The sequence below is a fragment of the Salvelinus alpinus genome, chromosome 31, assembly GCF_045679555.1.
Source record: "Salvelinus alpinus chromosome 31, SLU_Salpinus.1, whole genome shotgun sequence".
NCBI classification, from domain to species: Eukaryota; Metazoa; Chordata; class Actinopteri; order Salmoniformes; family Salmonidae; genus Salvelinus; species Salvelinus alpinus.
In genome coordinates, this window is record NC_092116.1 from 9,789,737 (window position 1) to 9,804,774 (window position 15,038).

Consider the following 15,038-nt stretch of genomic DNA (forward strand, 5'->3'; position numbering starts at 1 on the left):
TCACTTCTACCAAGATCTGGGCTGAGTATTGATGCTGCCAAGTGTCTGGCTGGCAAGTGTAGGGGTAAGCCCATTAAAACCAAGCCCCCCTGTGGGGTCCCACAGAGTCATGAGGGAATCTTTGATGTTCTCTCCCTTTCTTTTTGGAGCATTTTACAGCCTGTTTGTCTGTCTGGGTGTCTCGCTGACATCAAATGCATGGTCAGAGGCCTTGGTTGTAAATCAAGAGGCTTTTCTCCGTCTTTGGTTGTCCAGCCAAAAACGAGAAACTTGTAAAAAATAATAAAGGGCATTTCAGAGCTTGTGGAGAGAGCCACGTTAAAATCATCTGGTCTGGCATTTGTGCTGTGTCCCAGAGAGAGAGAAAGAGAGCGAGTGAAGGAGAGAGCTGGAGATTACCAAGGCCTATCCCTTACCCTTCACCCTGCCTTGATTAATAGCAAAGCTGTAACGGTACAGTACATTACTTTTTTAAAGCTAATGAAAAAGTGACTTCAATCAAAACTGACAGACAGCAAATGTGGTGCAACAGCTGACAAGATGCAAGAACCAGCCACTAGCTAAACATGAAACACAGAACAAAATAGCCAAACTGCTTAAAATTCCCACTACCATTGTAAAAATAGTTAAGTGAAACAGCACAGACATACTACTAAAGTCAACCATATGCCCATAAAATAAGGAAGAGTATTATTTGTCAGTGTTATATTTTAGCTGGCTCTTGAAGCACTGTGTGGGTTAAGCCAAACGTGACTAAGTCATCATTGGTTTCGTCCTCCATATCGCAAGAAATCAGCCACAACTCATCCCCTCAATATTTTTTATGTAAATAAGCAGGGAAGACCGACAGAAAAAAGAATTAAAGGGATAGTTCAGACAAATTACACAATGACAAATTGGTTTCCTTACCATATAAGTAGTCCATGTACACAGTATGACGGCAATCCATGCTTTGGTTTAGTTTTCCTGTCACTGTTTACACATGCTAATGTTTTAGAATGTGGAACAAATCCCATTCAAGTCATACACCGAGTCGATATTCCCCTCGACCACGCACACAAATTGAGGACAACATTCTTTCCCATTCACCACTATTGTAAGAGAGCCAACTTTGTCAATATTTTGTTATACAGAATTACATAAACATGCCGTGTTGTTCAATGTACATGTAACCAGGTAAAAATCCCAACCTACGGTTCGTAATGCTCCCACGTAGGGAAATAGAGCCTGTGAGAAGAGTCCTGTTACTTCAAGCTATTCGGTGTGGGAGAGAGGGAAATGTGGGGACCCGGTGTCAAAGTAGGCTACACGTAGTTATGTGTGGAAAACCTTTTATCACAGGTAAAACATTTAACTTGTTTAGTATAGTGCATTTGTAACTCCACTCACTACTTGTAGCTGTATAACGTTAGTCTGTTAGTTTGCGTCTTTGGTTTTGGCAAGTTTAACGTTCCGGTCGGTAGCTAGCATATGGCTGCTAGCACCGTTATAAGTAGTGAGAATGCTCTGGAGCAGGCAATGTTGAAAAGTAATTTTTAGACATGTTGTACTTTTCTTAAATATAATTTTGTAATTGACTAAAATAAGCAGACAAGAAAATTGCGTTTCAAAACGTTTCTGTTGTGAGCCAATGGGGTAACCAAAGGTTGTTTTCCCCACAGGCGGGCAGGGCCGCGTCATTCTATCTAATACCGATTGGGACTATGAGACCGATAAGCCTTTTTCCCGCATCATGTCCATATAATCCGAAAGTATACAACATTGATTGTGAAGCTCAGCAGAATCAAACGATTTGAACACGATGCGCGAAAAATGCTAATATCGGTCGGAGGACGCGTGACTTCACTTTCGCATCTCCCGAGCCCTTTAAGGGAGTTGCAGCAACGAGACAAGGTAGAAGTTGGGGAGAGAGGGGGGGAGGGAAACAAATCAATTGTATTTTGACATTTACATGTCACACCCAGCTAAAATAGGTTTTTCACAGAAGATACCAAAACTGATTTGTAGGGAGAAACAGAGCTGATGATTAAAGGCCAACACTGATTTCTTCCAATTCTCCAGCAGAGGTCTATGTACTGTAGTACTGTGTCCTCTCCAGCCAATCAGTAGCATTTGTTGATTAAGTATGAGCCAGGGAAAAATGGAAACTAGTAGGAGTGCATCCCTGGGCTAAAGACTACAAAATACCACGAGAAAAACAATACAGTATCCAGCAGACGAAATAGGCAATGACAGACAATGCATCCAAGTGTGTGAGTGTGACCACATGGTTGTGTGCCTGGAAGCTTTAAACCTCATCCAAGTGGAAGACTGAGGGGAAAGGCACTTTGAAGCTAAATGACAGATCATTTTCTTGTTTGATCTGTGGCCCTGAGACACCACACAAAGTAAAGATAAATCTACTCCTTCCCCCGCTATGACATGCAACTTCCAGGATGTGTGTGTCTATGTCTGCTGACTGTAGAGGCTAAGGCCTAACCCTAGACAGCAACTCGAACCAAAGCGACTGACTTGCTTGCCTAGTACGGTTCAGCCCTGGGGAAAGCCTTATCTGTAATTCGTTGTACTACACAGGAGAGCAAGGGGAATACGAGATGGAATTCCATTCAAATTCTAGAGGCGTGCGAGCAGCCACAAATTGCCTCCCTGGCTATGGGGATACAGCCTCTTAATCTACGGGCCCGGGCTGCCAAATAGAGCCCTCTCTAACCCCGGTCTCTGAAACCGTATACCCTTGTTACAGTTTATGAACTTCTCAGATCCAAAGACTTAGTCAATTAAGAGGGCCAAAGATTAGCCTTCATTCAAAATTATGAGGTCTTCTAGTGTGCTGGAGTCAAAAACACCGACAGAAACCGAGTAAATGGACCTCACGTGGTCCGAGTAAGAAACCCACATCTTAGATGTCCATTTTCATAGCACGTAAGGCCATTAGCCTATTTTTAATACTTTTTTTGCAGACATTTGATTTGCACCTAAACCAGGAAACCTACAGATGTCTTGGTTTAAATGTTACTTTTCAAAGTGCTTGTGCAAAAGCTGCAGCAAAGGAACATCGTTAATGTGACAAACTCTCGCATTGGTGGCGGCAAGTTTGTTTGTAGTCAACTAACAATAAATTAAATCAGGAAAATACAGTATGTCCCTAGTAGTGCAGTTATATCCCCTTTGCAGCATATTTTTTTTTATTTACCTGTGCTGCAGGGAAACTTTCAATCAGCCCAACTGTAACAAGGATAAACAACTTCTCTTCCCAATAGACAGTAGAAGGCCCCAAAGAAACATCCACCATTCTTTTCGCGAGAGAGCGCGAGCGAGAAGTGAGGACAAAAGGTAGGGAAACTTCAATAGCCGTCACCTCCGACAACAAACATGCAGCTGGTCTACTGGTTTATGGGCCCGGGGTTCTTCAGTACATCGTAAATCTCACAGCCATTCTGCTTTAGGGGCTTTTGTCTTGCCTTGCTCAAAGCCACCAAAGCAGACCTCTTATAGGACAATAAACAGGACTTTAGTATTAGGTTGCCCCCATCAATCTGCCGTCTCCTCTCTTTCAGTCTCCCGAAGCCACCAGTTATTTGCACCGACTCTTGCACCGGTTCTATGCACTCACTGGACTCTACCCACACATATTACACTAACGCTCCAACACACACCACAAACATGTGTATTGACGCTACAGACACTTTCACACGTTTCAAACATGCTGCTGCTAATCTGTTTATTATTAATATCCTAATTGCCAGGTCACTTTACCCCTACCTACATGTACATATTACCCTACCTCGTGCCCCTGCACATTGACTCGGTACCTGTACTCCTTGTATATAGCCTTGTTATTATATTGTGTTACCATTTCATTTTTGTGCAAATTTTTGTACATGTGACAAATACAATTTTATTTGAAGTGAGATACAAGTACAAGATGAACATTGCTGGACTTGGCAAAAACGTCAGTTAATTCACTCTCAATTCAGTGGGAGGTTGATCAAACAAGGTCGTTTCGATGTGAATTAAGGTGCCATGCGCTTTCAGTTTGGTCATGTAGTAGGTCAACCTAACAAAAGTGACTGTAACTCATGGACATGTAGCACTCCACAAACATAAAACCAACCACAAACCACCCTATTGCGCTGAGAAAGAGTCAGGAAGGCATGCAACATGTGCAGTGTGCACAGCCTACACATTTTGTATTGATGAGGGACCAACTTGTGTGTACTATTGCGCAATAGTAGGCCAATGCTTATACCGAAGTACAAATTCATGAAACAGCCTGTGTTTCCATTACATGAAAGAAGTTAACCTAAAATACAAGCTGTTCATATGATCTACCCATGTGTAGTTGTGGGGCCTTCATTAGACTGTCTTCTTCTTGTTACTTTCTCCCTCCCCTTTGGTGGTTTCCCCCAGGCCTACATAGCGTGGCAGAAGCACAGATCAAATGAAGGTTCGCGTTAGGCGTAAGCAGGGATAGCCAGGACTGGGCCACCAGAGTCGTCAAGGCAGCTTGTGGAGGACTGACCACCTGGCATTTGTCTCCACTCGCCCTGCACCCACCCCACTTCCCATTTATGACCATTCCTGTAGGGCAAATTCCTCCCTCCCCCCACCAACACCACACATTTGGCTTTGGGCTGCAATGGCTCTGCTGGTTCTGACGGGGAAATGGTTAAGGGAGATTAGCACCTGTGTGTGTGTGTGTGTGTGTGTGTGTGTAATGTATTTGTAGCGGGACTGATGAACACACCATGGGCATGAAAGAAAATTTGAAAGCAAACGGAGAAAGACAATGAGATGCTTTCTGACAAATGTAGAATGTTTGCCCCCTTTTTCCTCTTTTCTAAAAGGCAAAAGATTGAAGAGGAGCTCTTGGCTATTCCTGGCGTCCTTCTGCATTCTCCTTGGGTGCCGTAAAAACATACATCTCCCAGCTTGCCTTTCTGCTAATAACAGTCCCCACTTTGTTAAGGTCCTTTACTGAATGTGTGAGGAGCTGGCAACACACTGAAAGGCCTACTGATTTCTCTCAAGGTCTAAATATGACTGTTATTCTCATCTTAACACTTACAAAAGGAACTAGACTGTGGTATGTAAAAATAATTTCCCAGATCTCTAATCCTTTGCACAGAGTATCAAATTTAACCAAATTGTCAACTAAAAAAGAATTCAGAACGCAACAGTTGACCATGCAACCTGGATTTAGCAGAACATTCTAAACCTGCAAACATTAGTCGCTTTGCATGGGCAGCTTTTTTGGATATGTCAAAATGGGGCACTGGGAGGTAAATTCATGAAGGTGGGGTGGTTGTTTAGGAGGTATCCATTTCCTGTTTCCTTCCAAACAAAAGCAGCCCCTCTGCAGCTGCACACCAACCATGTTTATGAGCCACCCCCTTGGACTCGGTCATTAGATGTTTATTGCCTGGTCATGCGGAAGATGAGACTGACCAACAGAACAGACCCACTTTTAAAACCAGAGGATTCAATAACCTTCTTACCGCACCAGGCAGAAACTCCACTCTGCTACCTAATACTAAAAAAGTCCAGTAGGCTCCATGGGCATACTCATATGGTAATGTGCAAAAATGCTAAATAGAAAGATTGATTCCTATCGGTTGATCCTGAATGTGAAGCCGTAACAGTACAAACAAAATGGACACACTTTATTGCTCCAAAAGTACACCTGGTTTCACCACTCACTGATTTGAAGGGACAAAAACAAGCAGACACTGGCCACGAGGACCAGAATTGATCATCCCTAAAGCAATTATAAAAATAAAAAAAAACTTAAAATAAACCTCTTTTTACAGCTACAGAGTAGAGCCCAGAAGACATGAAAGTATAATTCAACTCTTCCAATGTGGTCAAGGCAGATGGCACAAACCTACAAACACAAAATACATATAGGCTCCACTCACATCTGATTTGGTGGACATATTGTCCTCCATGTCGGAGTCGTTGGCGTCCGTCAACTCCGAGAACGGAGGTAGCGTCGGCGCCTTCCTGCGCTCCCCCAGCGCCTCACCGCCATCCACCCGCAGTTTAGCGGGCCGCACCTGGGATTTGTCCTTCAGCAGTTTCTTATCCGAGTAGTGGGACTGGGGGTACGGCAGCAACGAGCCCCCCGGTGGCTTTAACGTCAACTCCGAGAAGCCCTTCTTGCGCTTTTTGGTCAGGTGGTCCTCGCTGTCGGTGATGGACAGTCGCTTGTTAGTCCCTGTCCCATTCCCAGCCCCGTGCGAGTAGCCCCCATCCTGCCGGTGCTCCTTGGACATGGCCTTGGGCTCCTTGAAGCCCATCTTGGGGATGGGGGGGTTGTCCCGAAGAGGCTGGTTCTCTTTGGGTTTCTTGGATGTATCTTTGGAGGCTTTGCTTGGTTCCCTGCTACAGTCTCTGAAGGCACTTTTGGGCTCTTTCAAAGGCTTGTCCTTGTAGTCCTTGGAGGGTTTGTGGAGCTTGGATGAGCTGGTGGTGGTTGTGGTGAGGAGAGAGTCAGATCCTTTGAAGCCGTCCTGCAGCGAAAAGCACATAGATTAGGTCTCAATTTATTTGGATAGTCGATCAAGCTATCAACTTTAACTCTTCATGTGCAACAACAACTTCTAAGGTTACGTTGGGATTTGAGCTACCTTTAGGTTTAATGGATAGTTGAACAGTTTATTGATATGTTTCACTAACTAAGTGATTATCTGAATAACAAGTTCTACCATTTGGATTAAATACAGCCCGCACAAGCTACGTACATAATGAAAAAAGTTAGTTCAGCCCTAACTAACACTCAGAGGATTGCACACTGGCAAGAGGAAAGATGGAGAAATCCCGTCTCAGGGTCAGTGGACACGATGGGGCAAACACCTAATTAGTTTGTTTGACCCACTTTGTTGCTAATCGTCAGCATGTCAATGAGCTCAGCTAATAACTCCCTTGATCCATAGCGGACGGTATGGGCCTAAGTACATTTTTGATCAAGGGCTTTTCTATATACACACCACTGAAATTAGTCTTCATCAACTGTTGACTAGATATCCAGGGAAATGGTTAGGGATGATGCAATTTGAGGTTTGCCACTTCAGTGAGATTTGTTGGGGTCAATATATATTTTTTAAACACTACAGGGAATTATTTACTTGGCTTCCAGCGCTGAAGGCTTGATTACAATGCTCAAATCAATACGCCCCAGACAAATAAATGAGCACAGAAAAGGTTTGGTCTGGTCATGGCATTTTAAAAGGAGTCTTAATACTTTGTGTTCATTTTGAGAAAGCCCTTGTGCCACCCTGGGGTTCTGTACTGCTCGCTCAATAAAGAGCACGTCTATTCTAGAAAAAAGAAAAGAAAAAGGGTTTACTTGAGAAAAGAGCTGGGAACTTGTTTTGTCCAGAATGTGGGGGAAGGGAGGGAAGACTCAACAGCTGTAAGTGCGACCTTAGTGGCACGGCCGGTGAGCAAACCTGGAGATGGAAGCGACTAAAGCCAGTGCATTCTCTTTTCACTAACTAAACGACACAGGCTGTTTGTCCCGGGGTCACGCCTGCTGGCCCCCCGTCAATATTTCATCAATGCCATGAAGCCATTAAGCATGTCTAGACGACAGGGGGGGGTGGGGGGGTGTTACGACCTGCCCAAACTACCTCCAAAACCCTTTTATTTTGCTCCTGACCCTGGGACCTTTTGGACGTAAAGCTGCTAACCCACTCACAAAACTACTCCCACCAACAAACTTTAAAGGCCGTTTATAGCAAAGTTTTACTGGTCTGAAAGTGATGCGCTTCGCCAATAACAGCCCCAATACATTAACTGGCCACAAAAACAGCACCCAATCCCTCCCACTGGTACTTGCCACTCCAGAGTATATGGATGTGTGCATCATCTACTTTACTGCAGTCTACTTGTTACAATCACCTGCTACTCAGTGCTATGTACAGAGAATATTACTTTCAAAGCTGCTTATGCACCTTATAACTGTCAAGGCAACTGAGAAACTAACTGGTTCTTTACGCATTGTGCTGTTTTGTAGTTATGTGCAACAATTGAGTTTTGGTCGTTTAGCCTATAAAAATGCACTTATAGTCAAGTAAAACTTGGCAGACTGCCCATAGCAATCAGTAACACTTAAAAAAAAAAACAAGTCGGGTACAAGTGAACTGGAGGGAGAGGAGACAACAGTAGGTGTATTGCCATTGGACGTTAGTGGAAGATAATGGTAGAACTACTGTGCGTGTGTGACCCCTCTGTGCCATCAGTAATCCATCACACACGCACAGTCTGTTTGGATTGGAAACCGTTTCCATGTGCACTGGGCCTCTCGTAACCCAGTCCTGCCAGAGTGGGCTCTGCCAGGCCGCGGTAAATGATACCATTTAAAGGGCCTAAAAATAACAAGTAAATGGAAGCAACATGCCAGTTTATTGACATGTATGATTTACAGCCATGACGGATAATACCACATATGCATCTAAAAGTTGGCTTTCTGAGAACAATTGCATCACAATGAAACACTGATACGTACCAAGCTTCAACAGGCTTTAAAACTAAAGTGACTTTTATATACTGCCTAATTGATACATTATGGCCGGTGCTATAACCGTCATTGGTAGCATAGGACTTCAGTGTGTCTGAAAGTTATTGGGAACAGGACCATGTGGTCTCGCAGCAGCCAAGAAATGCAGAGTTGAACGTCTTTTGGAAATCCACAGAATTTAAATACCCTCAACATCTTTGAACCTAGCCAAGTATGAGTTTAAATATTCTAAACACCTTTGAACCCAGCCAAGTATACTGTGATTATTATTATTATTATTTTTTTTTTTTTTGGGGGGGGGCTTTGAAGTGGGAGTTCTTTGGGAAGAGTTTGAGAAGAGGGGGAGTCGGTCTAGCCCTGGTCTGTACCTGGAGACCGCTACTGACCTTCGACCCTGGGAAGGCCTTGCTTTTCTTAGCGTCTGAGAAGGTCAATGTCAGGGAGTTGCTGGGGAGGGTGGGCAGCTTGAGGTGCTGGCCGAACAGAGATGTGGAACCCTCCTGCATTACCATCACCTGGAAGTAAAACGGGGTCATTTAGCCAAGGCCTTTATCCAGTGACATATTTAATATATAATAATGTAGCCTGTGGGAATCAAATCTACAACAGAAAAATAATATAGTAATAATACACTGCAATAAAAAGGGCAGAGATATTTACAGAATGATATTGTCCTGATGTGGAAAACAGTTTTCTATTGTATTGTATTTTGTGCCCACATGGTCTGGGAGTGAAGAGCTTAACCAATCTATTTGAATATCAAGTACAGCATGAATTGGACTGTTTCATAACTCCTGCTTATTATAGCTGCTTGTGTGTAAAACTAAAGACTGCTTGTGTTTGGATATAATTTTTTTTTTTTTAGGGAGGCTAGCAGATTATTGTAGCGTTGTTGTTGATGCCAAGAGCAGCAAACCTCCTCAAAAAAATAAACTTGTCCACTTAACACGGCACGTTATTCCTGGAACTGCTCACAGACAGTCATTACTTTGTATGGAATGACAGTGAGCACACGCGAGCAAAGAAAAGACAACACAGCTGCTTCCCTGTGTGTCTAAATTTGAGGGTGCGTTTGTTTGTGGTGTCACTTCAACATAGCAGCCGAGGGAAGAATAAACACATTTCATGTCTTGCCTAGCAGCAAGATCTAAACAAAGGGTTAACACTTCACTGGGAACATGAGGCCCGTTTCTCTGAGGTTGAAATGATCTGCTGTGAGTCAGCACCAAAACTACTTAGTAAGCATTTCCTTTGATACAACTATCCCTACCTTTCAGTCTTTCCATTACCCTCTCTCCAAATGAAACCAACAGATGTCAAACTCTTTTAGGAGGGGGATATAACAGAGCTAGGCGGGGTGGGTTCTGCATTTACAATGGTAGGGGAAACACTGGGTCAACAACATGGGGAAAGTCTCAGAAATAATAGAAGCTTGCCCAACTGTGCATATTGGATACAGGTCTTGGATACAAGTCTATATTGTCAAAGCCAATCGTTGTCAATGTCATAGTGAGTGGACCAATAGCATTGAAGCTTCAGTATCAACACATTCTTGTGTGTAAATATCTCAATTGGAAGAATGTTGCAGTTCACATGATAAGTCTTACTTGAGAGTCGTCCAAACTTCTTTTGTGAGGATCCCGTTGCTGTGAAGGACACACATAAAGCATGTTAGTGCACTCACACACCAATCAGCTCTATTGGAGAAAGCCTCAAAACATCCAGAGAAAGCTGAATAAATGTTACTATGGCAAACCAGTCCTTTCTTAATTAAACCATGTCACAGTCAGCGCGTATTTTTCCAATCGTATTTGTTTCCTCTGAAAAGGCCTGTAGACATTAAGGTGTATGATGTCATGCGCAAAACCAAAAAGCATTGGTGTGTTACTGGAAGGAGCATGGAGAGTGGCCTGCTAAAAATAAAAAACTCATGACCTTACAAATTACATATGTTCCTGAAGCGATTGTCCACAAAAATGTTTTGGGACATTCCTATGTGGGCACACAAGGTTTTCGGGAGGGCCGTGGGAAGAAAATAAAATAAAAAGAACAAGACCATTTGCCTACCAATGGCTGGCCTGATAAGCCCATTTGCCTACCAATGGCTGGCCTGATAAGCCCATTTGCCTACCAATGGCTGGCCTGATAAGCCCATTTGCCTACCAATGGCTGGCCTGATAAGCCCATTTGCCTACCAATGGCTGGCCTGATAAGCCTATTTGCCTACCAATGGCTGGCCTGATAAGCCCATTTGCCTACCAATGGCTGGCCTGATATGCAACCGACATGGTTCATATCTCGTGGCCAGCAAGGTCAAAGTTCTTATGTCATCTGGATGTTTTTAAAGTGTTATTCATTGCGTTACATTCCCTTCAACTTCTGATTTGTCATTTAATAATACCTCTCCAGGGGTTGGCCATACTGGATATGAAGGCCTATTCTCAAGCCCTGCTCTCACAGCTGAATCAGGTGTTCAAGGAAGGCTGGAGCAAAAGCCTACCCATCCAGTATGGCCACCCATGCTTATGGCTATTAAGATACACACCAGCTATTGAGATGCACCCCTAGTCAATTTCCATCTCCCACCCCCCAGTCCTGTCATCTTGTACCCCGCCGGCTTTAAGCAGCTTCCTGCGGAACTCCTCCGTGGGATTGTTGAAGGTGAGCTTCTCGCAGCGCAGGTGATTGACTGGCGGGTGGCCGTCCAAGTGTAGAAACAGGTCGTAGTCGAAGCGCACTTTCTTAGGTTCTTCCTGAGAGGTGCAGTGGGACATCCGTAGGAACAAAAGAAAGGAGAGAAGTCAGTTGGGTAACAAAGTCCAAATGGTAAAATGTATATTGATAGAGATATATATATATATATTTTTTGCCATTACCCACAATTCAAATGCTACTTTTAGATTATTAAAGGTCCCAATGTGGGATGATCATGGTCTCTTATATATCAGGCTAAGCCAAATGTTTAAGGGTTGGAATCTTTAGTAAGCAACGCAGGTCAAAACCTTGTTAAATGTACCTTATTTCTGAAGTAAACTTCAATGGGCAAGATGAAGCCTGCGTATCCAGACTCCTCCACTTTATAGGGTGGATCCTTGCACACTGAAATAGAGAGAGAGGGAGAAAAAAAAAGTGCTTTTCAGTCAATGCTGTGTGTTCACTTGTAAATACGTTATCCTTAGTCCTCTGAAACAATGATATGAATCCCGTGTGCTCCCTGTGTCGGTCACCACTCAGTGTTTCTAATGTGTCGGTCACTAAAGCCTTAAAAAAATAAAAAATAAGTGGGCGAGCTCCGACAAGCTCCTTAGAAAAAGTGAACGTGATTAGAAAACAAATCTAATTCCAACCACAAGCAACAGCAAAGTCTCAAGGTACCAAATATATTCCTCTTAACATTATTATATATCTTTTTTTAAGTATTAACCTACATTGTCATCAAGGTTACTTTCAGATTACAAACACAAAGCCCTTAATGTGTGTATGAGACATTGGCACTAATGGGAATTGGAATGTCTCTTGCTGCCAGCCACACTTGCTCACAGCTTCACACTGCCAAGGTACTACCTGAAAGCGCTCCCTCTACTGGGATCTCATTATAAACATGAAGACCATTTCCGCCACCAATCTGATGCAACACGGATACCAGAAACTCTGGGCTAATATTAGATATAAATACATCTCAAATCCTGGCAGCCCACGACATGAAACACTTGGTTCCCATCAAGCTCTTCAGGACAAACAACCTGCGCTTCAGGTCAGATGACCCCCCTCGGACACACCTGTTTGTCATTCCCCACGTCCCTGGGGGCTTTGCAGCAAGACTGCCAATTAGTCTGCATGTTCAGTCAGTGTGTGTATTTACTGATAGTAAGGCATCTGAAAGGCAAATTTAAGAGAATCTACTAGCTCCCTTTCAACATCTTTTAGCTTTTGTTCATCTTTACGGAGTAGCATGTGCAGCATAACCATAGTATTACAGTTTGTACATTGATAAGGTGCTAAGTAATATACAATGGGCTCCTTAGCTCATTTAATCTCATTTGGAGGAGTGGTATAGTATAAATTCAGTCATTATAACTCTGTCAAGGTCAGACAGTCTTTTAAAAAGGCAGTAAAAGCAGGGAATGGCAGGGCACAGCATGACAGACAACCAACAGGGATAAACAATACATTCAGAGAAAAATTGGTTTTTAAATGACTGCGTTCTCCACCAGTGTATGCCAACCGTTCAAACTAGCCAAATCTGACAAATTGAGAAACGGTTCTCGAAACGTCAAAAAAAAAAAGAAGTGTTGAAATGGTCAAAAAAAGTACTCGTCCCCTACAGAGTCCTGGCTGGCAGTAACCTAGTACAAAGAGAGAAAAATCCAAGGAGCCAAACTGCAACGTCAGACAGGAAGTCAGTTGTTCACATTACACCAGCTCTAAGCGCCACCACCTTCGGGTTGACTGATGGCTAGACCAGTCAACCTCACTGCTGGGGTACGCGCTGCCCCAGAACCCAATAACGCTGAGCAAATATTGTGGGTCGTGATTAATTGCGTGGTCGGGTCAGGTTCAATTACATGTGGCTAAAAGGTTCCATTCACCGTAGCCTGCCGAACTTATTTATGTAGAACCTGGAAAATATGAGTTGAGGATGAGATGAGTTGCACCACACAGAAACATAGTGTGGGCTCTGTCTGAGCAGTTCTCTTTCACATATTTAAGCCTCCGACATTTATCCCCCCATGTGGCGGTGACGTGGAGAAGCAGGTTTGTCGACCTAAGAGAGACTGTCTGGAAGGTGTTTCCTGAGGGTTAGCTAGCATCAACACCTGGTCTCCCAGGTATGCTGCTACCTCCCACTGTGTCTCCTACTTGTTGCCCAGGAAAGAGCACCCCCATCATTTAACACAGCAAAGCTCAACAACCCATTCACCACATGACCTTATAGGCCTTTTCTCATTTAGATTTGCTCAACTCAAGGAGGACAGTCTTCCGCTTGCCTACTAAGGAAGACACTTATCAGTTCCCGGGTCACGCAGGAAAGAGGACGGACTTTTGACCAAAAAAAACAACAAAAAACACCATGGTCTTGATAGGCCCCAAAGTCATTAGGGGCTGTAATGTACATTTTTGGGATTCGTCAAAAATGTAGGATCCCTGCTGCATGGTAAATCTCATGTGGCAACAAAACTGGATAAGCAACCAGTGAAGAGTAGATCACCATTAGAAGCACACTGCTTGTAATCTACACATAGCAACAAGTGACCCTAGAATGGAACTCATTAAATTGATGAGAAAAGATTTACCAAGCCAACACATTGGCTATGTTACCATCTCTGTGTGCGTCACAGACAGGAAAGGTGAAGGAAAGCAAATTAAATGACTGAGCTTTGAGCTGTGGGAGGAGTTTGGCTTGGCAGTACCATCTTGGCTATGGTTCCCTAGTCGGAATTGAAAAGGTCACTGTACATGTGAAGGAGCAACTGAAAGGCAGGTTAGCGTTTTTCGTAATGAATCTTGTTCTGGAGGAAGCTCTGCAGAGTAGTCACTAATTGGCACAGCCCAAAAGTTAAAAAAATCTGATTTTAAACCTAACCACACTGATAAACCTAATGCCAAACCTTGACCTTCAAAGACAAATTCAAATTTTTGTTTATGACAATTTTGACTTTGCAACAGGCACATCTAGCAGAATGTTCTGCCTACAGGACAAGACTCATCCCAATAAACAACATGCAACTGGAAGAGCGAGGTACACAATACACTCATTGACCTGTAACAGGAACTTTGCCAACGATTAGAGCAGAGTTTGGAAGGGAGACAGAGGGCCAGCCTATTTATTGAGCAGGCCCGAGGTACTCACTTTTTCTCCCCGTGGATCAAGCCGAGATGTCAATCATAGAACAATGCCAGTCACAATGCATTTTCCCTTTCCCCAGAGACTGGTTTGTAATGAGCCAAACGTTGGACATAGAACTGAACAGTACAATAAAAAAAAGTTGAAGACATCTTGCAGCTACTTCACCAACAGCTCCTTCCGCTCATGAAATCAGATGTTCCCTCTTCACCCTTGCCCTCCCCCTATTTGCACCCACTCTTCTCAAATGGCGAGTGTTTAACTTAACCTCTACGGGATCGGTGCCCCCCCTCCCCCCCACGGGACGGTTGAGCTAACGGTGCACTAATGTGATTAGCATGACGTTTTAAGTAACACATTTCCCAGGACAGACATATCAGATATTGCCAGAAAGCTTAAATTCTTGTTAACTTCTTCGGGGTAGGGGGCAGCATTTTCACTTTTGGATAAATAGCGTGCCCAATTTCAACTTCCTTCTACTCATCCCCAGAATATAAGATATGCATATTATTAGTAGATTTTGATAGAAAACACTGAAGTTTCTAAAACTGTTTGAATCATGTCTGTAAGCATAACAGAACTTATGTAGCAGGCAAAACCCCGAGGACAAACCATTCAGAATTTTTATTTTTTGAGGTCACTGTCTTTTCAATGAGTTCATTGGGACACCAG

General features: G+C 43.5%; 1 protein-coding gene across 6 annotated transcripts in view; it reads right to left on the reverse strand.

The window, feature by feature from the left end:
- mllt3 (MLLT3 super elongation complex subunit) overlaps positions 1–15,038 on the reverse strand; it is a 45,985-nt gene that overhangs the window by 11,199 nt on the left and 19,748 nt on the right. For 3 of the 6 annotated variants that reach the window (XM_071378087.1, XM_071378088.1, XM_071378085.1), the window contains exons 3-7: positions 11,538–11,620; positions 11,131–11,274; positions 10,129–10,167; positions 8,890–9,036; positions 5,919–6,512 (exon numbers count right to left, since the gene is read on the reverse strand). In XM_071378087.1, coding sequence (XP_071234188.1) covers positions 5,919–6,512; positions 8,890–9,036; positions 10,129–10,167; positions 11,131–11,274; positions 11,538–11,620 — 1,007 coding nt within the window. The remainder of the gene's footprint in view (positions 1–5,918; positions 6,513–8,889; positions 9,037–10,128; positions 10,168–11,130; positions 11,275–11,537; positions 11,621–15,038) is intronic. The other 3 variants (XM_071378089.1, XM_071378086.1, XM_071378090.1) reach the window with 2 other exon arrangements.